The 14,112-nt window shown below is 39.7% G+C and overlaps 1 protein-coding gene across 1 annotated transcript in view; it reads left to right on the top strand.

Moving 5' to 3' along the window:
* Nucleotides 1-14,112, top strand: part of LOC139725330 (protein kinase C-binding protein NELL2-like) — a 50,950-nt gene that overhangs the window by 35,575 nt on the left and 1,263 nt on the right. Inside the window, exons 6-16 of the mRNA XM_071636417.1 lie at nt 151-279; nt 4,372-4,465; nt 6,614-6,714; nt 7,106-7,220; nt 9,005-9,259; nt 9,476-9,598; nt 10,044-10,139; nt 10,643-10,783; nt 11,590-11,777; nt 12,742-12,915; nt 13,292-13,528. Coding sequence (XP_071492518.1) covers nt 151-279; nt 4,372-4,465; nt 6,614-6,714; nt 7,106-7,220; nt 9,005-9,259; nt 9,476-9,598; nt 10,044-10,139; nt 10,643-10,783; nt 11,590-11,777; nt 12,742-12,915; nt 13,292-13,528 — 1,653 coding nt within the window. The remainder of the gene's footprint in view (nt 1-150; nt 280-4,371; nt 4,466-6,613; nt 6,715-7,105; nt 7,221-9,004; nt 9,260-9,475; nt 9,599-10,043; nt 10,140-10,642; nt 10,784-11,589; nt 11,778-12,741; nt 12,916-13,291; nt 13,529-14,112) is intronic.

The raw sequence follows: 14,112 nt of genomic DNA, 5'->3' as shown, positions 1-14,112 counted from the left end.
ATCAAATGAAAAAAAAATCAAAATTTTTAAAAAGGTGAATAAAGTGGAATGAAATGAAATGAATTGAAATGAAATGAACTTGAAGTTAAATAAAATGAAATTGAACTGGAATGGAATGGGTGTATAAAGTAACTGTGCTCTCTCTTGCAGTTCCAAGTAGCTGAAGCAAGGATCAATGAGCTGGAGACTTGCCACTGTCAGAAGGACTGCTTCGACAATGGACAAACCTACACAGACGGCCAGACGTGGGAAGACAATTGTATGACATGCACCTGCTCTGTAAGTAAACAGCAAAAGTTGTATAAAATCTTTGACTGCCCTTTTGGGGGATTCAAAGTAATTTGGTAGAAAGTCATTCAGTCTTTTCATAACTACATTTGCATTGCAATGTGCTTGTTGACTTGAATGCTTTGTTTTTGTGATTATCATATGAATAGTGTATACAGCGAATATTTCGCGAGGTTTTGATCATTGGCGAATTTTGCGAGTCTGGTGCTGTTCGCGAAATCAAAGACACGCGAAAATATTGACTCAGATCCTGATGTGGATGTGACGTACATGTGTACATTTCTCCGTTCAGTACAGGACTCCACGATCGCGAATTTAACCACTCATGAAATCGTTGGGAATTCCCGATTCGCGAAAATTTAGACTCGCGAAATATACAGTAGATGATTTATTGATTGAAAGGAATTCCAATGCTGGTATGTTATTACAAATTTGCATTCTGTTATTAGGTTGTATGGTGGGTATCTGCCACGTATATCTTTCTGTCAAACAATGCAAACAATGAAATCAGTCTACTGCGTTGTAGCTACTGCAATTGTCAAATCTTCAAATAAGAGCAAAAGAAAGTAAAGATAGTTCTGACAAGTTCTGACTTTGGTAAAAAAAGAAATAGCAACAAGTAAACAAACTAACAGAACTCGTAACTGATAAAAGAGAGCAAGTTAGAAACAAACCGACAAAGAGCGATGAAAGTGTTGTGGGATAGATGAACGCCTGACATGCGTTGGCGTGTTCATCAAGTAAAGTTGGTGCGGAAGACATCGAGAAGAGAGTGAATCTAGAATGCAAATTTTAAAATCAATGCTCTGAAAGTGTGCCGGATTTCCACCCAGTCTCGGGCAAGCCTACAACTCCTTACAGTAGGGAGCGATGATGATGCACACTTACGAGAGGTGTGGTGGAGAAACAAGGTCTGACAAGCCATATTCCTGTTTTGCCAGCGATGCTCTGAACTCCTCGAACATCAGATATATACCAGCCGTACATCTTTTCTTTATCTCCTTTTTTTTTGGTTTGTTTTTTAATTTAAGGGAGAATGAGAAGGGAGTGGGTGTTCATTAAGGGAAGGAGAAACGCCCTGGGCACGCTCAAATCAATCTCGGTTTGCATGGTGTCATTAGGCTCCTGAGAACAACAAATAAGCCCCGTGGGATATAATTCACCCCCACAGAGTCAGGAGTGCACCTGCTAAATGGCACCAGGTATGCCGCTCGTCCCGGAGGGAGGAGTAAATTTCAGCAGCTAACGCCCACATTTTTCTCCCTCAAGTTACAGCCAGTCTTCGATTTGCTCTCATGCTTGACAGTGAGAGTGTGTTGTCATCTTTTGTATCTTTTTTTTTTCCCCTTTTAATCTGCTCCTGCATATCATTCAATTACATATGTATACAGGAGTCGTATATTTTTTCGCCATCCTTGTATATCTATTTGATGCATGAGGAAGATGCGAGGGTTCGACCTACAAATTACAAACAATGCATGAATGTTGGACTGTAGATCAAGCTTTACCTCAAGTTTTAGATCAGAGATCGGATGGCATGGGAGGGTTTGAAAGTCATACTCAATGTTATCCATTCTTGGCCGTTTGTCAAAAAAAAACCAAAGAGCCCCGAAAATTATGCGTTCACAGAACAGCTGTCACCTCTTGGCCTGCCCGCAGTTCATGAAAGCCAAGGCTTTCATGAACTCAACATCTAGGGCAAGAGAGTGGGGTGGGGGGGGGGGGGGAGAATAGGGTGAGAGATGGCAAGACTTTTTTTTCTAAGGTGGACTGTGCCCATGTCCTCATGTCCCCATGGCAGAGCTCCAAAGTTTGACATTCTGGGCTTTGTTCAATGAGATTTATCATGAACTGTTTCAGTTCACTCTGTGCAGCAAATTTCTTCCTTTTATATACAAAATATTATGATATGAAAAAAGTGGACAAAAGTCATTGTATAGATCTGAATGAATACAATTAGATTTTAAAAGAATCATCCTCTTGGTTGATTTTTCAGCTTTCTTTCTGCAGAGAATAATTACATGTTCGTGCCAGCTTAGTAGCTCAGCTACCTTCGCCAAGAAAATTTCGCCCTAGTTATACAAATTTGAGAGTAATAGTGGAAGTGTACCCAAAGAAATAGGAATAGAGGAAATATTCAATTAGCCTGTCATATGTAGTGTCAGGCATAGAACATGATCCTAGAATGTAACTTGATCAATACAAAATGTGAGAATGAGTCAGTTAAAACTCCAGTGATAAAAAGATTGTCATTAAAGCATGCAAAATGAGTATACCCAATCAGCATTATATAGTATATTATGATCCCATGAAACATTGTCAGAAAAAAAAAATATATAGGTATATATATACTCGGTCACCTATAGTAACCCTCTGCTTTCACACACAAGAAAAGTTTCAGTAACAATATTAACTTTCATAAACAGATTGGCAATTCAAACAATCAATAGGGCTGAAAGTGGCAGATTTTCTCCAAGTCCCTGCACACTCTCTATTCACACAATTCAAATTGTTCTGTGTCTTTCCAGATATCACTTTCATTGAACTTTCACGAAAGGACAAAATAAAACCTTGTGTATATTTTCCCCGTAACTCACTGATAATTTGAGCTACTGTGTACTCAGTTTTCAATCATGTGCAACCATGATCACTCCCACAACTCATCTTACCTTTATATCAATATTGTAGGCCTGTTGTAAGCCCTGTAGATTAATATCTATGTCATTCATGTGACAGAATGCCCCTATTATTAAACCAAAACAATCAAATTTCTTGCATACTGTTTAAAAATAAATATCAGAAAACTTGCCTGATGCTAGTCAAAGGTGTGCCTCGTATAGCAACAAGGTAATATATATATGCAATCTGGATTCCAAAGTACTTGGTAGGCCTATTACAAAGCATAAAGTTTATGCAGGACTCTATATTGACTTTTTTATCTGGTGGCCAGCTTTGGGTCACTAAAATTTTTAAATCTGACATTTATGTGGCCTTCGTAGGTATGAATATAGTGGTCTGAAATAAGAGCAAACATAGCAATCCATTGTGAATCTTAGTTGCCCAATAGGGCCACCAAAAGATAACCATTTAAAAAAAAATTTGATAGACTGACATGAAATGTAAGTGGCCTTGGGCCATCAGGCCACCACTAACATCAAGCTGGGTGGTAAAACTTCTTACTAAATCCACAGTGGTAAATATCTATGAATTTAACTTTATACATTAGCAAACTGGTCTACATAAATCAAATTACTACTTGCAGCTGCCAAATGGCTTTTGAGATGGTCATCCTTACTTTTTTTGAAACATTATTTTTTTTTCACCCATTTTCTTTTTTCACTGGCATACCAGTAGAGAATGTGCTTGAAAGGAATAGTTGATTCGAATGCATGCAGTTGAATGAATTAAACTACATGTATATCTAAGTAGCAATAAAGGATAAAAATTAACCCATTTAGGACGGACTGATTTCGCTACAACACACATTTCCCATGGACACCTGCCCGGGTATACTTCGGACTTGTCCTCAACGGGTTAAGCAAGATGAGAACACAATTTAGACATAGATTTAATTGACAAAGAGTCATTAAAACAGCCACTGCATGCTTGAATGTATTTGTCTGCTTCAGGTCAGATTTTCCGAGAGCTGTAGCCTTTATTTTTTCATCTTCATCAAAGTAATCGTCATCTTCTGGTAGATTGTTCTTCTAGGTCATTGTAAATTGGCTCAAGTTTTTAAAATTCACACGCAGACTGACCAGAATTTCATCACCGTATTATGAATTTATGATGAGTCAATAATCTGACCTCGGGTGTGCTTTAACTATAACTTCCTCCCATTCTCTGCCCATAGAGAACTGGGCAACAATAAATATTTGTCAAGTCATCAGATTCAATTCTTTCCTCTTTGTCTCCTCGAGGTTCCTCTGCTCAATTAAAGCCAGCCAGGACCTGATGTGACCTACTTTTGTATTATTTTGTCCTCGCTGTGAAAAGTTAGATATTTAAAGGCTTAATTTGTGACGTGCTTATCTTTTTTCACTTCACCCCACTCCCTCCTACCCCCCCCCCATACACATACAGGAGGGTCATGTCAACTGTGAGCAAATTTCCTGCGCTCCAGTGTACTGCAAAAACCCTATCTACGAAGATGGAGATTGCTGCCCTGTGTGCCGACGTAAGTTGACGACGTGATGGAATAGAGAAGAAAACAAACAAGTAAAACATCATCAATACCCACATGCATTTACTGTAACAGTCTCAATGCCCTGGAGAGAATAACACAAATGGAGTACGACAATGTTTGAAGTCACAGATACCAAATGAAGTACTTGCAAGTGTGTGCCGTCTACTTCCAAAAACGTGGGCAAAAGTTGGGGATCCGTACGTAGTAAGTACCGCCTCAGTACGGATTTTTGAGTATGCAGACACACCGTAGCACTTCTAGGACACGAAGAACTTTTGCTGCGTTCAGGCTACGGATTCATACTACAAAGTATTGGTTGACATACTCCCTCCCTGCTCTTGCCACTCCCTCCCCATGTTTTCAGAAAAATGTGAATGCCTTGGTCTCCACCAAAAACGTATGGACTTTAAATGCGGGTTGTGACCAAGGCTTGACTTACGATACTGGTGCAATTTTTCAGCAGTGATACACATGAAAGAAATGCAGCACAAATATGGAAGATGAATAAATTTGGTGGTATCCATTATGTGCACCGAAGTGGAATTTTGGCTTTAATTATGCAATTTTGATTGCCGTATGAGTCACAACAAAGGTCATAACATGAAATATCAGTGGATCCTTAGATGAGCGAGAATTAGACTCGGATCTACATTGTGTCAACTTGGCCTGTTTTCATCTTCATTAGAGAAAATAAAAGTCTGCTGTCATGTTTATGGAAAAGAAAATCTGGGCCCGTGGCATAAAACTATAGTGACTTTACAATAATGGTAACTCTGCAATCAGTGGTGACCATTCGTGAATTTGTGGCATTGATTAGCCTGGTGATCATTTCATGCGAAGTAATTTTGCTCTGCATACACTAAACTGCTAAAAAAAAAGAGAAAAAGATAGCCCCTAGTTTCCTGGGAAAGAGAAATCATAAGTTAACTTGATGAAATGTTAAAGGTAGGGGATACCTTTTACAGACCTCCCAAAATGCAGCAAAACATTAAATACGAACCTCAGGGGACTTGCTTAGGCCACTGCTTAGAAATTTGGAAGTCAACAGTTATCTAAAATTTGAATGATGCACAAAACTCAACTACTCAGTAGTTCTGTGTGTCAGCCACACTTAAGCCTTTTTGTTGCAGTCTTCTGTATTTGTTATCTATAAACACAAATCTAAAAGTACAAGAGCTGATGTAATAACATATAGAGTGTGTGGCAAGAATGTATATAGAACTGTTTGTAAGTGTTGATGAACTTTCTTCACAAAATATACATGATGGACACACATGCGGTGCATGGGTCTGCAAAGGTAGCCTAGTAATGTACTGGAATTTACGGTGAGCCCCGAAAAAAATTCAATTCAAAATCTAACGGTCAAAAAAATGTACTAAATGTTACCTTCCACTTTCAATTTTTTATGGGAGTTTCTAAAATGATACTCTCTTCAACATACCACTGTATTTATACAACTCTTCATTTAAGGCATGCAAATGGGATTCCCTACCTTTAAGGACTAAGATGAGACTGTATGTTGATCAGTTAAAGTGTACCAATACCCTGGAAATTTGTATACGACCAGAATGCAAACAACAACAACAACAACAACAACAACAACAACAACAACAACAACAACAACAAACCAGCCATAATTCACCTGTGATAGCCCCTGAAGTAGTCATATTTCGATAAATCAGATCATATCTCTATAACAATTTGTAACTTGTGCTCTGCAAGTTCATGTTCTGCTCCGTAAGTGCCGGCACTGATGTGTGCACATTCTAGCCACATGGTTCGTTTTTACGAATGATATTGAGATTCCATGTCGATCAGTAGCCGATAGCGTGCATGCATTGCATATCACTATTGTTCAAGGCATATTTTGGAAAAAAATATTGATAGCGTGGTTATTTGATTGAAAGAATTGATGATCCACTAGTCTGTTTCAAGTCATTTTTATTTTTGCATACTCCTTAAAATTTACATTTTAACCCCAATGAATAAAAATTGGAGTGACAAAAATTCTAAAATTTTGCAGAGGGCATGTCTCAAGAATATTCTACAAATGTAGCGAACATAATACTCAGGGTATTCTATTGGTACACTTAAATCTTTCCCCTTCTGATGCTTAACCCCCTCTCCCACATCCAACAGGTAACTGCACTGTATCTGGAGTGACATATCACCATGGTGAGGAATACCAGGAGAAGCTGACCCGTGGGGCTTATGTCATCTGTATAGTCAAGCAGTGCAATGTGAGTTGACTATAAGCCTAATCACAAGAATTTGCCTGAAATCAGATTGCCATCTGTTGTGTTTAGCATCCAATTGTTTGCTCACTGTCTTGATAACTTGATGTAAGCAGCAATTTTGTAATAATACAACCAATGATCAATCTGAAAGTGGCAGTTTGTCTTGACCTTTTGTTGCTTCACTAAAATTGCAATAAACTGTAAAGATTGTCAGAGATGATATACAAATGTCCTGTACAAACCTTACCTTTCTTTTCATTCATGAGCCATGGCACATTCCATAGCATTCAGTAATTAGTATATAGCAATTTCTTTGGAAATGCAGTGACATCACCAAAACTTTGCATGACTGAAGTTTGACATAATATGTATTCTCCTCTTTGTTGGGACACAGAATGGGGGCGCTATCACACTTCAGCAGGAACTGGCCAGTAATCTCTGTCCTGTCCCAGACTGTCCTGTGTCAGAGAGATTCACTGTCCCTGGAAGCTGCTGTGAATTCTGCACAGGTAAACCCCATAGTGCATGACGAGAACACCTCGTCTAAATTGAACTCACCGTTTTGAATGTTTACACAAGAGAAGCTGCTATCCTAATCCTATTAGGATTTAACTACCATACCCAGCATTACCAACGGTTAGCTCTCTCATGACAGAGACCCCCCCCCCCCCCTCCTTTGTTTTTATCTCAGTCTGGCAAGTGTAAAATGACTGCATGCATGGGTGCATGCACACATCAGAGTGCTTTGCCGCACATTGCTGTTGCTATGTTGTCATGAGTATTCTCTCTGCCATTTCTACATGCCGGGGAGGTTGGAAGGGACTTCCCCACCTCTCAGAATATGATTTCTTCATACAATTCAGGTTTTAGACCTTGCAATCCCCTAAAACAGTGTTGAATCAATCCCTAGACTAGAGTGGTAAAGAACTCTTGCAGAGAAAAAAAAAATTCCTGCACAAATAAAGATTGCACTTTCTTTAATACGTAATAAAAAAAAATCGTGCAGCTTGTGTTTGGTAGAAAATTAACACAAAATTACGATGCCCACATCACAATCATGCAACAAGAAGTAATTTGGTCATCAGCAATGCATTTCCACTGCCGCAAATGTATAAGTGTCTTTGATGTAGACTACACATCTACAAACTGGTGCTGAAATAATCCTCAAACCCGAGTTGGAGGAGGAGTTGCACGTCTAAAATCTCTCCTAACTCGGGTCTGGGGATTATTTCGACACCGTTTTCTAGATAAGGGTAGTCTGAATTCCAGACCCTTTGCCAATTAGATCAATTTTGCCACTCGTGTATGGATTCAAAGGAGTACTTTCTTCTGTTATAGGTCAATGTTTGTACAAGGGATTAACTGTGTAGATAAGAAGCTTGGCTGGTGAGACAAAACGGTGTCGAAAACCCTAGCTAAGCATTGTTTTACTCGGGTTGCTTTAGACGGACTGTATTCCTAATGGGCACTATTCTTCATGCGGTGGAGTTTTGATACAGTGGGTATAAACTGCCTTGGCAAAGAAGACAAGTGTGGGAAAAAAACCCCACAAGCTTTAATACTTCATTACTTATACAAACTAAATACCAGTACCCATGTATGGACCATCTGCATCATGATCCCACGAGCTTTCCTTTGCTGTGACAGCTGCAATAAACAATATTTTGTTTTTACTAGTTTATTTCTGCTAGTGTGTTGATAGGACACACAGAGATACATACAGCAGGACAGGTCATGTGACTGAAATCACCAAAGTAGCAAATCTTGCAACCAGTCAGTGATGAGTGGCCAAAAAAAGAAAAAAGAAAAAGAAAAAGAGTATTATTCTCTTCTGTGACATTGCTGTACACTGCATAGTATTTGTTTTTGTGAAGTGATACATGCTTTAATATTTGCATGCTTTGCCTGATTTCTGGAACTTATTTCTCCACAGACAGTACTGAATGAATTGACAAAAGAATGAACGAATGAACAAAGGAAGGAATGAAGGAAGGGAAGGAAAAAAAGGAAATCAGTACTGAGACATGTTTTTTTTTCAAAGTCAAAATATAGTACCGTCACACAGAAGAAGTAATCTAAGTGTGGTAGAATGTACATAAAACATGAATAGTGGAGATGTTGCTTGATTAGATGTCATTGTAATCTAGGATTAGTATATCAGAAGCAATGAAAGGGAATGCCGTTCTTCTAGCAGGATAAGAATGTGTGAAGGTGAAAACAAGAGCATTGTTATACAAACAAGAGAAAAGGTTGCCGAAATTTGAGCCATGTCTTCAAATTTCTGTTTCTGCAGGCACCAACTACTGCGACGCCCACGACTGCGTCCCGCCCAAGGTGTGTGTGAGTTCGCAGACCTCCTACCAGTGCTTCTGCCCGACTGGCTTCGTCGAGGAGAACGGAAACTGCACAGACATCAACGAGTGCGCCGTGACGGAGGCCCAGCCGGAGCACCACTGCTACGGTGGCACGGTCTGCGTCAACATGCCGGGAGATTACCGCTGCGACTGTCTCGACGGTTACGAGAGGATCACTGACACGTCCTGCAGACGTAAGTCAAAATGTTGTTGTTTGACATAAATTTGGGTCTGGAAAGTTACTTCAGCAGAGTCAGACATTAGACATCAAAATATTGTGAAACGTGTAACTTTTCTTGTCATAATTTTCCCGGTGTTCAACATTTTTTTTTTTCAATAACCTTTGTTGTTGCACATTTATGTGATAGTTTATGATGATGAAATTATTCATATGTATTGTTTCTTTATAGAAATTGACGAGTGTGCAACTGGCACCCACAACTGCCACGAAGACGCAGACTGCACAGACACAGACGGTAGCTTTACATGCACATGTCGCAACAGGTACCATGGCGACGGCACATACTGCTTCCGTGAGTATACTCTCAGCATGGACTATCATAAAGATGCTGGGCTAAAATTCAGACAGGTCATGTACCTGTGATCATTTTGTCATTTGGCAGATTTTATAACCCATAGGACTCACTTACAGTTTATGTACTCTTGCCATTTATTTTGCAACTCCATATTTAGTTGTATACAGTATCATCACTGCAGTAGCTCATTTGTGCAGTTGTCATATTTTTTGTTGTCACATCTTTGTAATAATTATGATATTAATTATGAATGAATATAAGTAATCATTATTCCTGCAATTACTGCAATTTCTATGATAGTAGTCACTACTGTGTCTAATTTGACAGTCCACCTAACTTGCTGTTCTTGCTTCGTGTAATTTCCATGTACCATTATCATTATATTAGGTTTGCATTGTTGTTATTAGTTACTGAATAAGCTCATTCTCTTTCTGTCTTGCAGCCATCTGCAACAAGGTGTGTCAAAATGGAGGCGTGTGTATCAGCCCCTCAGTGTGTGAATGTCCACCAGGCTATGAAGGCGATGCCTGTGAGCTAGGTGAGTGGTAAAGTCACAAGTGAGGAGCTGAGAGGTGCTAGGCACGTGTGTCATCACAGATGATGTCTTTGTGGAATTGTTCTCCCCTCTTCTCGCTGCTCTGTGGTAGTGTCAACTCCTATTGTTCAGAGTAGGCCATGTTGCGATGCTGGGTCTAAACAGATCATCTTTTCTATTCAGAATCACAAGCAGCTGATACTAAACCATGAAATTTTCTCTGACAAAAAGATCAAGATCAAGATGGTTATTTTACATATGCATATATGTGAATTTCTCGAATTTTTGGATATGCAAAAGAATTAAGAATAAAGTTGTTTTTGGTAGAACATCTGGCTACAAGAATTAATTTGTTGTGTTGCCAAGAAAAAAAAAATCAGTGACATCCTAGAGAAATACGATTATTGCTATGAAAGATTCAGGGCTGGTTTGGAGAAAAGAAAAGAGTGGCCATGATGTTAGTAGCATGTAGTTTATCATAGTTTTCCTCTCTTTGTTTCCTGCAGACAAGGACGAATGTGCCACAGGAACACACGAATGTGTGGGTATGTCACGCTGCGTGAACCTCCCAGGCAGCTACCACTGTGAGTGTCTGCCTGGGTACGCCAGCCCGACAGTACACCTTGACTACGGCATCACCTGTGAAGGTAATTAGATGAAGAGTTTTATCGCAAAACGAGTTAACTCCATCCTTGCTAATGTCAGATATTTGCAATTCAAAAAAAAAAATGACAGGAAAATGTGGGATATGTACATGCATATCTTTTGTGTTAACATATTTAAAAGTGATTGTGAAAATTTCATTTGGAATCAGAAATAGAGATTACTGAAAAATATAGTATGTGTGTTGGTGCACTTACTTTAGTTGTATGATTTGTTGAATAGTACAAGCAACTCATCTGTCAGATGATCAATGTATTCTACTTTCAGTGAACAATATGCTGACAGCGAGGATGCCTTTAATGCTGCTACTAATTTTTCTGCTGCTGCTGCTGCTGCTTGTGATGATGATAACAAATTACGTTAATAATGAATATAGGCATGACGATGATGCTATTCATAGTGGTGATGGTGGTACTGATGAAGATGATGATGATGATGATGATAGTTATTGTAGTAATGATGATGGTGAGGATGCAGATGGTGGTGATGATGATTTTCATGGCAATATTCATTATGTTATTGAAGATGGTAAATTATGGTGATAATGATTGACATGGTAAAGATGATGATGGAATTGACGATAGAGCTGATGGTAATGAAGATGATGATGATGATGATGATGATGATGAACGATGATCTGGACAGAGACCTTTGGTGACAAAGGTTACTCTGCATGAGACCTTGATAATGATAGTAAAGATACTGATAATGATAGTGACTCCACCCAATGAAAATTTATATCAGGCCACACTGTCTCAAAGAATACATCTCTTGTCCTGTTTTCATGCAGATATTGATGAGTGCAAGACAGCAAACACCTGCCATCGAACCATGCTCTGTGTCAACACGGAGGGATCCTACGAGTGTCGGTGTTCAGCCGCCAACAGCTGCTCCCATGCCTGCAATACCAAGGAGTGGGGCAAGAAGAGCAACGGGGTCACGTGGGACACCGGCACGTGTCAAACCTGCACTTGTCAGGTACAGTGTAGCCTTCCCCCATTGGATCTGACTGGTCTTGGTGTACAACAATGATTCTCTGGTGTACTGTGTGACAGTGATTCTTTGGTGTAGTGTTTGACACTAAGTCTATGGTGCAACATGTGCAACAATTATCTTTTTTGTGTGTGTGTGTTGGTGTAATGTTTTGACTTAGTGTGCTTGATGTGATATGACCATATATGCCAAAAGATAAATATCCCCTTAAAAAATCCATAAAAATTCCCAGAGCACTACCAAAATTTAATCAACTTTTCTTGCCACTTTCATTCAAATAGATTCACAACTTTTTAAGTTATTTTGCAAACAGGCAAACTAATGCCGATGATCCCTTAACCTCCTTCCCTCGAGGAGGTAACTGGTAGAGTGGCTGATTAGAGCTTGTAAAGCCATTAGTAGAAACTTCATTTCTTTTATGGACTTCACAGAATTTCATATGCTACACCTCATCAGATTGTATGCACATATCGTTGGCGAGGACCAGAAGGGCATGGTTGCAATTTAGGGGGATATTGAGTTATTGGTATCACATTGTAGAGCTTGATCTCCTCTGCATTATGTTGTCAATTTCAAATTATTTTCATTTTGGTAAAATGTTAAAAATCAAAACCACAAAGGCATTTTTTCCCCCGATATTTGAAACAATGCTTTTAATTCTATACACTTTTGACTATGTAAACTTTCTATATCATGAAGATTGATTGTTTTGTTTTTACGTATACTCAAATCGTAGAATGCAGTAGCGTCCTTCTGGTTGTCAGCTGACGATATCTGTGCTTGTGTGTGTTCAATATTGGCAGTTGATCACTCATGTGTGGCTGTGACAAGTACCATCGTCGTCCCTCTCCTCCCGTTCAAATTATGTTATACCCATGAATGATTTTACACCAGTCCTTAACATTTGCCCTTTGCTCTCTGCCCTCTGACCTTTGCCCTCTGCCTGCAGTCGGGTGTGGTGTCCTGCCAGCCCAGGGAGTGTGATTGCAGTAACCCCGAGCTGGACCCAGTCTGTTGTCCGTCTTGCCTGCTGGAGATCCAGCGCTGCCTGCACCAGACTTCAGCCGTCGCCTATGAGAACAGGGAGTGGTGGAGGCACGAATGCCAGGACTGCCAATGTCAGGTGAGCTGCAGCCAATCCTTTCAGCACAGGTGGCCCCCATTCCAGGCCTAGAGAAGGGCCCTTGAAGACCCTACATTGTAAATTAAAAGATCTTCTCCTTCAGATCCAGAAGAATTACAGTCATACTGTCTCCATTGTATTAACAAATCCCTTTATCCAGTTTTGGAAATTTTGGACCTGAACCCCACTGTACAGTTTTCTTGGGGTTGAATTTTTTTCTAAACGTGATGAACACTCACTTTGATGCATGTTGTGGCCATACATCCTCAACACTTTTGTAATAAGCATGTAAAAAGGAGAAGACTCAATATGAGGCCATTCCAATTTTTCTGTCCATCTATTAAACCTCTATTTTTGTCGCTGTTTTCATACATAGGAGGGAAGCATCAGATGTAAAGCCGTGCAGTGCATTCCACCAAACTGTCTCAATACCTACACACCAATCGGAGAATGCTGCCCCCGATGTCAGCCGCACAGTGAATGCGACCTCGCGAACCCCGACCCGCGACTCAAGACGACTCCGGCAGACTGCGTAACCAGCTCGGGTAAAGTCTATGCACACAAACAGCGCTGGGTTTTGGCCGACGACCACTGTTCAGAGTGCGTTTGCAAGGTGAGTCGCGTATTGCATAGTTAAAGGGATAGTATAGTATTGGTTGAGGTGAGGATTCAGCCTTTAACTTTTTGCGAGATACTTAGAAACCACTTTACAAAATGTTAAGAGCGTACAATTCTCAGGGGAATTAAAAGTTTATTTGATGGAATTCAGTTTTGAAATGGCCGAGATATCCAAACACAAAGTAAAACAAAGAGATCTTAATAAAAGGTGGGTCCCACCTTTTCTTAGGATCGCTTTGTTTTGGATATCTCAGCCATTTCATAACCAATGTTCATCAAATAAACTTTGAATTCCTCTTAGAATTATATGCTCTTTCGTATTTCATGAGAGGTTCCTCATTATATCAAGAAATCATCATAAAAAACTGTTGGAAACCTAAAGCCCCAGCTAAACCAAAACTGTACCATTCCTTTAATTCCTCCATTTTAGGGCTGGCCAAGAGTCCACTCTTCAACTAATGTTGTGATAGGGGTTTTCATAGTCTGTATCATGGGTTTGCTGATCATGACGTTATGCTGAAAGAAGTATCACGTGATTGAGGGTCGTCAATAATCAGTTTATAGTGAAAGGATTAAGCC

The sequence above is a fragment of the Diadema antillarum genome, unplaced genomic scaffold (genome assembly GCF_040938485.1).
Source record: "Diadema antillarum isolate AM-2024a unplaced genomic scaffold, OU_Dant_1.0 seq00000035_RagTag, whole genome shotgun sequence".
NCBI lineage: Eukaryota > Metazoa > Echinodermata > Echinoidea > Diadematoida > Diadematidae > Diadema > Diadema antillarum.
Note: the sequence above shows the minus strand (reverse complement) of the source record. Positions and strands in the feature narration are given on the sequence as shown.